An 11,453-nucleotide genomic window follows, 5' to 3' on the forward strand; every position below is an offset into this window, starting at 1 on the left:
AGCAGCGGGGCTGGTTGGGCCTTGGCCTTGGGCCGGCGCGTGAGGGAGGGAGGCCTAGCTGGGCTGGAATGGCTGTTGGGCCTCTTCTCTCTCTCTCTCTCTCTCTCTCTCTCTCTTTAACAGAAAAGAAATTAGAGAGAGGAAAAGAAAGAGATGGTTAGGGAAGGATTTTGGGCATGGGGGTTATTTTTCCGGACTCACAAAAATGATTTTTATCCAAGAAAAATAGAAGTGGCATGATCAAAAGATAAAAATTCAAATTCATTTGAATATAATTCAAATGGTTTTGAATTGGGACTAGGTTTTCGAAGAGTCCAAAAAAATGTTGAGTTTATTGGTGGAGCTTGGAAAAGTGCCGAAAGAATTTTATGGGCAAAGTTGAGGTCAAGGATTTGGATAGAAAGGCATGGGATTATATTTGCACGTGTGTTATGGTTAATTCCAAATTATTGGAATATTTATAATAGCTCCCTAAATACTGGGATGATATGTTATAAAAAGAACTCATCATGTGAATTCCCTTGGTTTAAATAGATCGAAAGATCTATGCAATTTATTTAGTTGAGTTAAGATGCAATATTAATGACATGATGACATGATGCAATGATGAATGCAACAAACCAACAACTCACATGACGAAACTCGAAAAACATGGAAGGCGTCTGAAGCTCCGATCTTGGGGCGTTACACATAACTAGATTAAAGTCACCATCAATCAGAGTGGGGTAGGGGCACTCCATGAACATGGAGTGAAGCTTTGAAATAAAAGCCTCTTTTCCTTCTTCATATGGAGACCCATATACAATGATGATTCTAAAAGTTGTATCATTACTTTTTAGTTTAAAGACACAACTAACAGAAAAGTCAAGATGTGACCAAGAAATGATCTAAAAATATCTGCTGACAAAGAAGATACATCTGACAAGAAGTATACGACTGACGAAGTGTGACAAATTCCCAATTGTGGCAATAAACTCAACATGTGTAGAAAGAATTGTAGGCGACTAGCTTTAATTAACCGCTGACTAAATAGTATTAATTTTTTGCTAGAGCGTAACTGAGATTTAAGGTGAGAGGCTTATTTTTTGGATCGGAATATACAACGAACTTCAGATTTTTAGGCAAGACAAATCGAATGTTTTTCATAACAAATTATGTTTGTCAAGGGTAGCAAGCTTAGTTGGTGAGCATGGCAGCCAAAAAATTGCCATGCTCGCCAGCTACATTTGTCATCCTCATCCCAACATAAATTGCTATGAGAAACATTAGATTTGTCATGCTACGTCAGATTTTAGCATTTCCCTTTTTTTATTTCGAGGGAAGGGTGAGAGGCTAATTTTTCTTATTTTGTTTTATTTTATTTTATCCTGCAAATGAGTTGTACTGTCAATCTGCCGCACCATGTAAGCCCAGGGCTAAACAAGCCCACACTTCTTCGCCCACAGACAGTCTCACTGCCTTCTTCTAAGCACTCTCTTCCCGGATAAGAAGCGCAGCCAAAGCCCCCTCCGCCCAAAACCCCCACCGCGAGCTCTCTCCTCGCCCCGCCCATGGCGACCTCCACCGCCTCCTCCTCCTCTCTGACCGCCCCTCTCCTTGGCCCCAAACCCAGCCCCAATCCGCCCCCCAGATCCCTCCCGCTCCTCAGGTTCCCATCTCTCCCGCACTGTTCCTCCCCGCTTTCCAGTTCCAACCACTCTACCCTAACCATGTCCGCCTCGCAGGAATCGGAGGTGCGCTAGGTCCGTGGCCGCCTCTGCCGGCGGCGGCGGAGTGGGACTGCACGGGGCTGCTCACAGGCGCGGGATTTGGTCGATCAGGTGAAGTCAATTCCACTCGCTTCTTCTCTTTCGCGCTTCCTGTATCCTGTTAAACTCCGACTATGTAGTACTATTTCCGTTCTGCGAGCAATGGAATGGGGACTAGCCCGGTTCCAAAACGAAAAGGATGAAATCAATTTCGTGGCAGAAAGCCTTGTAGTTTCGCATCGTCTGTTTGGTACGCTGGACGAGGTTCAGTTGGGGATCTAAGGGTGCTGATGGCGCTGTGTGTGTGTGTCTGCCAGGGACGACTTGCTGATGCCTAGGTCGCCCTACTTCCCTGTGGAGGCCGCGGGGCAGGAGCGCGGGCCCTCGCCCATGGTAATGGAGCGGTTCCAGAGCGTCGTCAGCCAGCTCTTTCAGCACGTACGGGAATACTGGACTGTGTGCACAATTGTTTGATCTGCTCTTTAGGGCCTTTTTGCGAGTGTAATGTGCGCGCGTCCTGCTGCAGAGAATTATCCGATGCGGCGGTCCTGTGGAGGATGATATGGCCAACGTCATTGTTGCGCAGCTGCTATACCTGGACGCCGTTGATCCTAACAAGGTAAGTTGCGAAAAATGAAACTCTCTCCTTGTGCGCAGTTCCTAATTCCTGTCCCAGATGAATAGCTATCTTGGCAGAAGCTTTGTTATGATCTATTCATCCTAGCCTACTTTGGAATTGCTGATCTGTATATCAATTATCAAAGGATGTAGTGTGTTGCTTTAGCTTCAAGCACATTCTAGGGCCTCACACTACACGTAAGTGGAATTTGTGCTCGAAGTTGTTATTTCAGGTTAAGTAGAGTGGCACTGTGGTTCTTGGATGCGCTTCCTCTGTTAAATGAATATCACTTGACTTCGTAGGAAACAGTTCTATTTTTCTGGACCCTGGTTTGTCAATACCTATGTGACGAAGGTGCTGGAGTTATCAACTGTTACTGGTACTTTTGTATTGCTGCTACATCACAGTGCTTAGGTTTTGAGCTGCCTAGGTAGGCCTGGAATTGAGTATATATTCTTGTGATCTTGTGATGATGGTAAATTCAGACAAATGAATCTCTTTTCCTTCTGCCAGTTTCTTAGAGCATCTCCAGCCGTTCGGCCCCCAGGGCGCCGAAAAAGAGCCGCCTGGGGGCGAGCCGATGCTAGATTGGCGCGTGGGGGCGACTTTGTCCCTAGTCGTCGGCCCATAGGTCGCCCCGGGTTCGGCGATGTTCCGTACAAATATATGAAAACTCGGCGATTTTGGCACGAGCTCGGCGAAACTTCATTGAAATTTGTACAAAAAAACATGAAAACATGCAAACTATGCCTAGCCGCCACCGCCGTCGCCGTCGCCGTCGTCTACATGCCGAGAAGCCTGTAGAAGCGGGTGTAGTCGCCTCCGTCGCCATCATTGTCATCGTCGTCGCGTGCCTCGCCTGTGCCGCCGCCGTTCCTGCTGCAGCCCTGGCCAGGGTCGCTGACACGCGGTGGGGCGCTGGATGGCCCGGCCTCGGAAGGCTGGAACTACGCGTACGCACGGCGCTGGTGGCACACCTGCTCCCGGCCGAGGCGATGAGGGCGACGAAGCGCCGTCTCGCTGACTCGGCGGGCCCATCCTCTTTCGTGCCAAAACGCTCGCCCCGGCGCCCCCCAGCGCGCCGGGTTCGGCCTGGGTCCGCCGGCGCCAGTTTCGGCCCAAACCGGCGAAAAACGGGCTCCTGGGGGTCGGGGGCGCGACTGGGCCGATTTTTGGGCGCCGGCGCGGAAAAATCGCCTGGGGAGGGCCTGTTGGGGGCGCGGCTGGAGATGCTCTTATTCCTAGATCAGTAGTTTTCTGGTCAGAAGCTTTACTCTAGAATTGCTGATACGTATCCATTATCAAGGGAAGTAATAGCATGTTGCTGCTTTAGCTTCAACACATTATAGGGCCTTCTTGCACCATCAGCGGAACTTGTAAATTAAGCCAAGTTGTTTCTGGATGTAAAATAGAGTGTGGCACTCTAGTTCTTGGATGTGTTTCCTCTATTTAAGGAAACTACTTGATGTTGTAAAATAGAGAGGCTTCATTCTGCTTTTCAAGGAATGCGGCGGAAAAATCTCTGGAATTTATCTGGATATCTTTCCTACTGGAATTTATTTCTTAAAACTGTTACCGGTGCTTTCGTATTGCCGCCGTATCTTAGTGCTTAGGTTTTGAGCTGCCTAGGCAGGCTTTAGACTTGGTGATATAATTGGTTCTTGTCAATTTTGTGCAGGATATCATTATGTATGTGAACTCTCCAGGAGGATCAGTGACAGCTGGTAATAACGCACATTCATATTTGTAATCAATTTATTCTTTCTTAATAACATCAATTTATTTTGTTTCTATTAAGGGATGGCCATATTTGATACAATGAAGCATATCAGGCCTGATGTTTCGACAGTTTGTATCGGACTTGCTGCAAGGTACTCAGTACTGACATTTTTCTGAATTAGTCTATTAGAAAATAGATGATTGGTTCAGATGTAGGATGCTTTATAGTTTGCACATTGCATATAATCTTTATAATGGGTTTTGATTATTAAAACTAGGGATTCTGTTCCATTTTTCTGGATTTCACCTTTTGAAACAAGTACCTGTCTCCGGCTATTCAGCCTGCCCAGTTTTTTTTTTTCTTTTGAATTTTTGTTATGCATCTTAATTCTTAAATCATTGATGCATGTTTATTCAGTATAACCTGCCCAGTGTAGGATTTTGGATTGATGAGTCTATCTTTATTGCTGCAAGTAAAATGTTGGTATTTTTGTAATTCTAGATAGCAAATTTTTTTTGCATGAGTGCATTTTATATCATATGTCCTTAATTAAGATGATTAGATTTTCAAATTGTATGATCGTAAAATCTGTCAAGGATGGCAAAATACGAGAGAGCTGCTTCATTGTGCATTTCTCATTGTTGAGGTTTTCTCACTCTGCAAATTTACCTTTTGCAGTATTTAGGTCGTATCCATCCGTGGAATGTTTTTTGTTTACTTTATTATTGTGTGTTATGTGACATTGATTCTTACACTTTCTTTTTCTATTTCCATTTTCAGTATGGGTGCTTTTCTACTTAGCGGTGGGACGAAAGGTAATATGAGTGACTGCTTACACTGTTACAGTACTAGATGTAGTCTACAGCTAGACTGACCTTCGTGCTTCACTGTGTGTATGTAATGCAGGGAAGAGGTACAGCTTACCTAACTCAAGAATAATGATCCATCAGCCTCTTGGAGGAGCCCAAGGACAAGAGACCGACCTTGAGATCCAGGTGAATTACCAAAGTGAAACTATGTCTGCTAATTTTAGACCAGGACAGCATCTGCGTGATGGAGATCTTTATTTTCCCATACATCCTTTGCTGCTTACTTAGTTTTGAGCACCAGCAAGCCACTCTTTTGGCTAAGCAGCAAGGCATATTGTTGCTTTGCCAGTCCTTTTAATCATGAATTGCATTTCCGTCAGGCCAATGAGATGCTGCACCACAAGGCCAACTTGAACGGATACCTAGCATACCACACTGGGCAGCCCCTGGATAAGATCAATGTAGATACTGACCGTGACTTCTTCATGAGCGCGAAGGAGGCGAAGGAGTATGGCCTTATTGATGGAGTAATCGTGAACCCTCTTAAAGCGCTGCAACCACTTCCAGCTTCCAGTTAAGCCATGCCGTGCACAAAATCTATGCCGCTCCAAGCATTTTTGTTGTGATCTTCTGGAGCTGTGTTTGTACCACGCTGTTTTCCTTAGTCTGGCTAGATGCTTTTGTAATTTCACGTTCTGAAGCTTTCACAGGTTGTACGGAACAGATGCACTACTAGAATGTTCATCGTTTGCGGTAAGATGTTTGCACGTGAGTCGACGTTGTTTTTGTTAGGGCCCTCTGCTTGGACACAAATTTTTGTTTGATATGGGGTGAGACTTAAGGTTTTGTGCGGATCCAACTATTCTTGAAGCACACTACTGTTTATGATAAACTCACCGCACAGCAAAGCAGCCAGTTTTGAGCCTCAAAGACTCGTCAGGCAACGTGATGTATCATGTATGTTCCTTCACCGTATTTCCTGTAATAGGGTCACACATCTTCTGCTTGATCTAGCCAGTATGAACTTCCCCTGCCAGATAAGTTCTACGGCAATTACTTTTCCCACCTGTGCCACAAGTTCGCTTACCAGGCATCAAGCAAACAAATGGATCCAAGTCCAAAACTGTCATCTGCCCAGCGTTATCTCTTCTGGTTTGGAGAAGCCATCAGCAAATGCTACGCTTTTCCTAATTCTGCGGCGAAAGCGCTCCCTAATTTTTTTTATTAATGAACGAATCACTTGTCATGTTCAGTTGCTTATATTTTCCTGAAGAAATTCAGCAATTATTTGCAGATAACCAAGAGGCCCTTTCATCCAGAACAAAGGTTACAACTTAAGGCACACACGCACACATATAATGAAATATCATGTATTCCATCAGTGCTACATACAGTAGGGTACGGGTAGTACCACCATCTCACTTCCAACTTCATCTATAGCTAGACAACAACCATTTACATTTCTTAGGGGGTTTATATAAGATATGGTAAGGATAACATAGCCGCACAGACGCATAATGCAGGCGCTCCTCTTATATCATCCACTTATGCACAAACCTACCTAAAACTTGCCCTCAATGTAACCAGCCAGGCCGTTGATTTTAAAGAACTTCTTTATCACAAGAGCCATGATAGCAAGAGTCAGCCCAAATGCAGCCAACGTCAACAATCTGTCATGCTTTGGCTTCTGGATTGTGACGACAGGGTTCTGCGGTGCTGCAACAACTCTTGGACCGCTATCCCTGGGGATTACATCGGACTGAGCTCCCACAATGTTTTCTGCAACTTCTGACTCCGAATCAGGCTTTGGAAGGTCAGTATTCGCAGAACCAGAGCTGGAGCCAGAAGTGTTGACACCTTCTGCTGCCTTGACAGCAGGTTCGCCAGAAGTGTCGGGTGCGGTCTTGTTAGTCTCCTCTTCAGAGCCAGTTAGCAGTTGTGGAACAGGTGGAGCTTTACTGAGCATTTGCTCATGGATCTGTGTTTGCAACAGTTCTTTGTGTCAAAGAAACAGAATGGGGCGTATTTAAGAAGTTCTTCAAAGTGTGTTGGGAATTTTACCTCATCAATTACACTTTGGCGTTCTGGGGAGCCGAATTTTGGTGGTGTTTCACGTGATTTGATAGCGAGTGCTCGTCTATCTTCCTTCTTGTAGTCCAGTGAACCCAATGCGCCACCAGGATTTGTTGGCATGAAAGCAATCAATGCTACTAGTGCTGTGCGTACTGCAACACGAATAGTTTGGCTCAGATGTGTATACATCATATGAACAAGAAAAAGGAAAAGGAAAAGAAGACACATATAATTATATAACACACTTTTAACAACCAAGGAAACAAAATTGGGATAAATCAAGAAAAATAGTAATTTATCAGTTCACAGATATGGTGATAAGATCCTCCGGAAGGAATAATGGTGAATTCCTATATGTAAAATTAGTAATCATTTAACCTGCTTTGGAGTCAAGACTAGACAATAAATGAAGACATAATTCCTTCCCTGACAAAATGTGAACAAACTAAGAACATAGATATTTTGGGAGACATGCTTGCAATCTAATCTTACAAGTCAGATGTTGGTTGTAACAATCAAGGTGGTTCAGTGATAAGTAGACCCAAGATTGCTTGCTTCACAACAAATAAGTATCATGACATATGAGGATGAATATGTTCCTCCTTTGGCTTATTATAGCGCTAAATACCATACCACAGGGCAATTACACAAAGAACCATCTCCTTGGCATCATGGTCATACAGTGTATGTAATATATACTACTTTATAGTGTATATACTACGAGATGATGTCCATCATATAAAGGTACATATGATAGCATGCAATATCCGCAATGTTCATGATATCGGTAACTGGTACCATATGGGTTGGGTGCTGAGTAGGAATAAATCGGCAAATCACCCTATTAACTGAATTTATCGGTAGGTTAACTGGGGCCATATCTATATATCCCAGGCTACATAGCAACATGCAATGTACTAAATGGATAAATATGCTACTATGCACATTAATGTAGCACGGGAAAGTGTTATAAGCCTGCAAATTTAAAACAAAAGCATTAAGGTGTGCTCTAAATTAGATAGATGTGCACATCAGTACATACAATTACTAGATCTACATAGGGGAGATGCCCAGCATCAGCACGGCACAGCGGCCGCATCTACAGATGTAAACTCCTCTCCTCTTACATCAGTACATACTATTACTAGATATACAAATGATAAATGTCCAGCAATAGCAGCAGTTTTGGGCCAAAAAAGTGCCTATCAGTTAACTGGCCCAGCCAGTTAATGGCGCGAATAGGGCCTTTCCATATCAAGAAGGGGTCCGAGTAGCGATTAACTGGCGGATATTTGGAATATATCCGGTTCTTGTTTTAAGTTCAAGGGATGCCAGGGCTTATCATAGCAACTAACTTCTTTATATACTCACTACTACACATAGTCATGCTTTAGATAACCAATGAATAAGAAGATGAAAAAGGCAACTGTTACATTAAAAAGCACATGCCGGATGCCTCTTATATGACATTATAACAGCATTTAAAACATGCTGTAAAACAAACTAACTGTATTTGAGTTGTACTTTATTTAAGAGCTTCCTTGAGCAGCCATTTTACAAACAAATGAGCACTCACCACTCCACGATGGCTGCCAGTGCTCGGGGTGGTAATTGGAAATGCTCAAACATATCTTCTTCTGAATCTCGAATCTTCCACTTGGCTGCAGCATATAGATAAAGGGGAGAAGACAAAGCAAGATTTATCAACAGCTCACAAAAAGCATATGCTGAACTGAGACAGGGAAATTAGGACACAGCAATTTCAGACCGTGAGCAGCATGAAGGATGGTGGCTTGAACGGGTAGTCTGAGGGCAACTGGATCCGTCCATGGTAGATTCCTCCCTCAAATTCGCTGTCTCGGGGCCCCAGGATAGCAAATTGCCACTCAAAAATGTCCTCCTGCTCGGACAGAGGCATTGTAAATCATATGAGGCTATCAATGTCAACCAAATTGCGGCAATAAGTTAAGCCTAATAACCTATAACAATTTCATGCACACTCAGTTGCTCGGGATGTCTACAAAGGATATCTAAGGAATATCTGCCGCTACAAAGGATAGATAATGTTGATGATCAGACTACAATAATTACACGTAATGCAATGAGATCTAGAAGAAAATACAGACACGTCTAAATTTCCGCACCACGGAAACGCCATTAAAATCAACGCCATCGAACTGATAATCGATTAAGACCTAAAAGACGAGATCGGATAAAACTCAAGGTAAAGGCAGGAGAAGGGATCGGGATTGAAACCTCGAGGGGCAGGGCCATGAAATCAGGGGAAGGATTAGACTGCATCTCCTTCACCTCCTGCAGGATCCGCTTCACCGCCGGGTTACTCCGGTTGAACTTGCCTGTGGCTGCCATCGCCTCCGCCCCAGGAAACCTGTAGACTCGCCGCCGCTTACCGGGGCAAGGATGCGCCTTCGAATTGTGAATTGTAGGGAGGAGAGAGAGGGGGGGGGGGGGGGGGGGGGGGCTGGAAGGAATTGGGAAGCGCGTGTGGCGGAGGAATTAATGGAGCGGGTCGACGTGTCCCTGTCTCGTGGGACTGGTGAATAGATTAGGCCCACTTGTCGGTGAGGTTGAGTTGGGAGGTGATGTGGATGGGCTCACGTGGCGCGTCTCTATTGGTGCTTGCGGCGTGGGTGAGTGGGTTAAAAGGAACCTTCCTATGCTGGTTGGAGGGTTTTTTTTGAGAGAGAATGCTGGTTGGAGGCTGAGAGAGAGAGGCTCATCGATGGCCTCGAAGTGGAAGGCGAAAATCTTTGTACTCGGTTTTCTTTTCGGTCATTTTTTTATTCGAGAGCATAGTTTTATAGAAGACAAAATTTCAATTAAAAAAAGCTATCACTCGATGCAAACAACGAGTTACGAGTGTAGCATGAACATCACAACCAACCAAACCAAAGAGGAAAAAACACCGTCGAGCAAGCTACAACGTAAAAGAGCCTATCCTAAAGTGACACAAAGCACCGCGTCTCGACCGACCTCGGACACCTCCGAAGACCAACAACTTTCGCAAAGATTCTCTTGTCAACGCACTATCCATCCTTAACGCCTTAAAGGAAGTGACAGATGAATGGCAAGACTCGGTCCGCTCCGAGAAGGCACCGTCTTGGACACACCGACGGCGGATGTGCATAGCGCCGCTGAGGATCAAAATAGGACCACAACAAACACCGGAGGAGAGCAACGAGGACTCAACCTTGTCTCCAAACACCATGCTCCCAACAGAGGAATGACGTCGAGGACGCCGCCATTGTGCCAATCCAAAAATCGAATCGAGGCTTTCGCCCGGAGACCTCCACCAACTCCAGGAGCGCAAAGGACAAGGTGACCACGCTAGGCGACGCCTCCAAGGAGGGAATGACATCCACAGGTGCCACCGTCGCCGGCTCGACAGAAGCCGTGCAAGATTTTCATCCGCGCGTCGCCTGACACCCCACCTCAAGGAATTGACAACATTGTCCAAGAAGCCTCACACCGCCGCCACCACAACACTTGCCGATGTAGCTGCAAAGCTGAGCACCAAGGACCAAACGCCTGGCAGCGAAACCACAGCCACACTCCACTCCCAGCCTGCATGAGGAACTGCAGCCAACCAACATCTCCGGCCAGGTCCAAGACCGCCCGCGACGGCCGTCGCCCACTCCAAGGGACGACCTTGCGACAATCGAACCTACCTCTCCACGGAAAAAACCCAGGCCGGCACCATTAGGAGAGTACCGCCGCTCGCCATGCCACGCAGAGATGACCGACCACTTGTTGCTCACAAGACTCCATCTTGGCCGAACCAACGCAGCGCCGCCACCAACCCGCCCGTGGGAACCCGTCGACACCTCCAGTCGGTGCTGCCGCCACCAGAACGCGCCACTTCTCCGTGCCATACTACGCCAGGCCCGCCGCACCACCAACCCATCTGCCACGCGCCGGTCCTTAGCCCTCACCTCCGGACAGCACAGACGGACTGGCTTGAGCCGCCATAGCGAGGAGTACCAAGCCACCATCGGCCCGCGTGCTCCGTTGTGACCCACCACCACCAGCCGTCTGCATCGTCCCTCTCCGCCTCCATGCAACACTCGCCACCGAGCCCCGACGCACCGACCACCGAGGCCCCGAGCCAGCCTCGCAAGAATGCCGCCCACCCACGACGCGACCAACAGGGAGCCCCCTAAAGGAAATATTCCCTAGAGGCAATAATAAAGTTGTTATTTTTATATTTCCTTATTCATGATAAAGGTTTATTATTCATGCTAGAATTATATTAATCGGAAACTTAAATACATGTGTGAATACATAAACAAATACCATGTCCCTAGTAAGCCTCTACTAGACTAGCTCGTTGATCAAAGATGGTTAAGGTTTCCTAACCATAGACATGTGTTGTCATTTGATAACGGGATCACATCATTAGGAGAATGATGGGATGGACAAGACCCATCCGTTAGCTTAGCATAATGATCGTTAGTTTTATTGTT

At 45.9% G+C, this 11,453-nt stretch overlaps 2 protein-coding genes across 2 annotated transcripts; one reads left to right on the forward strand and one right to left on the reverse strand.

Moving 5' to 3' along the window:
• The first annotated feature begins 1,444 nt into the window (after window positions 1–1,444).
• Window positions 1,445–5,673, forward strand: CLPP5 (nuclear encoded CLP protease 5). The gene is made up of 9 exons (XM_048715206.2): window positions 1,445–1,648; window positions 1,725–1,820; window positions 2,066–2,186; window positions 2,275–2,367; window positions 4,046–4,091; window positions 4,166–4,238; window positions 4,868–4,902; window positions 4,994–5,082; window positions 5,277–5,673. The coding sequence occupies exons 1-9, from the start codon at window positions 1,551–1,553 to the stop codon at window positions 5,472–5,474; spliced, it is 849 nt and encodes a 282-aa protein (XP_048571163.1). The 5' UTR covers window positions 1,445–1,550; the 3' UTR covers window positions 5,475–5,673.
• A 550-nt stretch (window positions 5,674–6,223) lies between these two features.
• Window positions 6,224–9,444, reverse strand: UBC32 (ubiquitin-conjugating enzyme 32). Its single transcript, XM_048715205.2, has 5 exons — window positions 9,226–9,444; window positions 8,738–8,869; window positions 8,546–8,630; window positions 6,958–7,121; window positions 6,224–6,874 (listed from the first exon to the last, which is right to left on the reverse strand). Exons 1-5 carry the CDS (start codon window positions 9,337–9,339, stop codon window positions 6,458–6,460), a joined length of 912 nt encoding a protein of 303 aa, XP_048571162.1. The 5' UTR covers window positions 9,340–9,444; the 3' UTR covers window positions 6,224–6,457.
• Between the last annotated feature and the right edge of the window lie 2,009 nt (window positions 9,445–11,453).

Source organism: Triticum urartu, chromosome 4A (assembly GCF_056163025.1).
Source record: "Triticum urartu cultivar PI428250 chromosome 4A, HENAU_Tu73, whole genome shotgun sequence".
NCBI lineage: Eukaryota > Viridiplantae > Streptophyta > Magnoliopsida > Poales > Poaceae > Triticum > Triticum urartu.

Coding starts and splice junctions, on each gene's coding strand:
- CLPP5 (XM_048715206.2), top strand. CDS start 1,551: ATGGCGACCTCCACCGCCTCCTCCTCCTCTCTGACCGCCCCTCTCCTT. Junction 2,187..2,274: donor TCAGCCAGCTCTTTCAGCAC/GTACGGGAATAC, acceptor GTCCTGCTGCAG/AGAATTATCCGATGCGGCGG. Junction 5,083..5,276: donor AGACCGACCTTGAGATCCAG/GTGAATTACCAA, acceptor CATTTCCGTCAG/GCCAATGAGATGCTGCACCA.
- UBC32 (XM_048715205.2), bottom strand. CDS start 9,339: ATGGCAGCCACAGGCAAGTTCAACCGGAGTAACCCGGCGGTGAAGCGG. Junction 8,870..9,225: donor TCATGGCCCTGCCCCTCGAG/GTTTCAATCCCG, acceptor CTGTCCGAGCAG/GAGGACATTTTTGAGTGGCA. Junction 8,631..8,737: donor CATCCTTCATGCTGCTCACG/GTCTGAAATTGC, acceptor TATATGCTGCAG/CCAAGTGGAAGATTCGAGAT.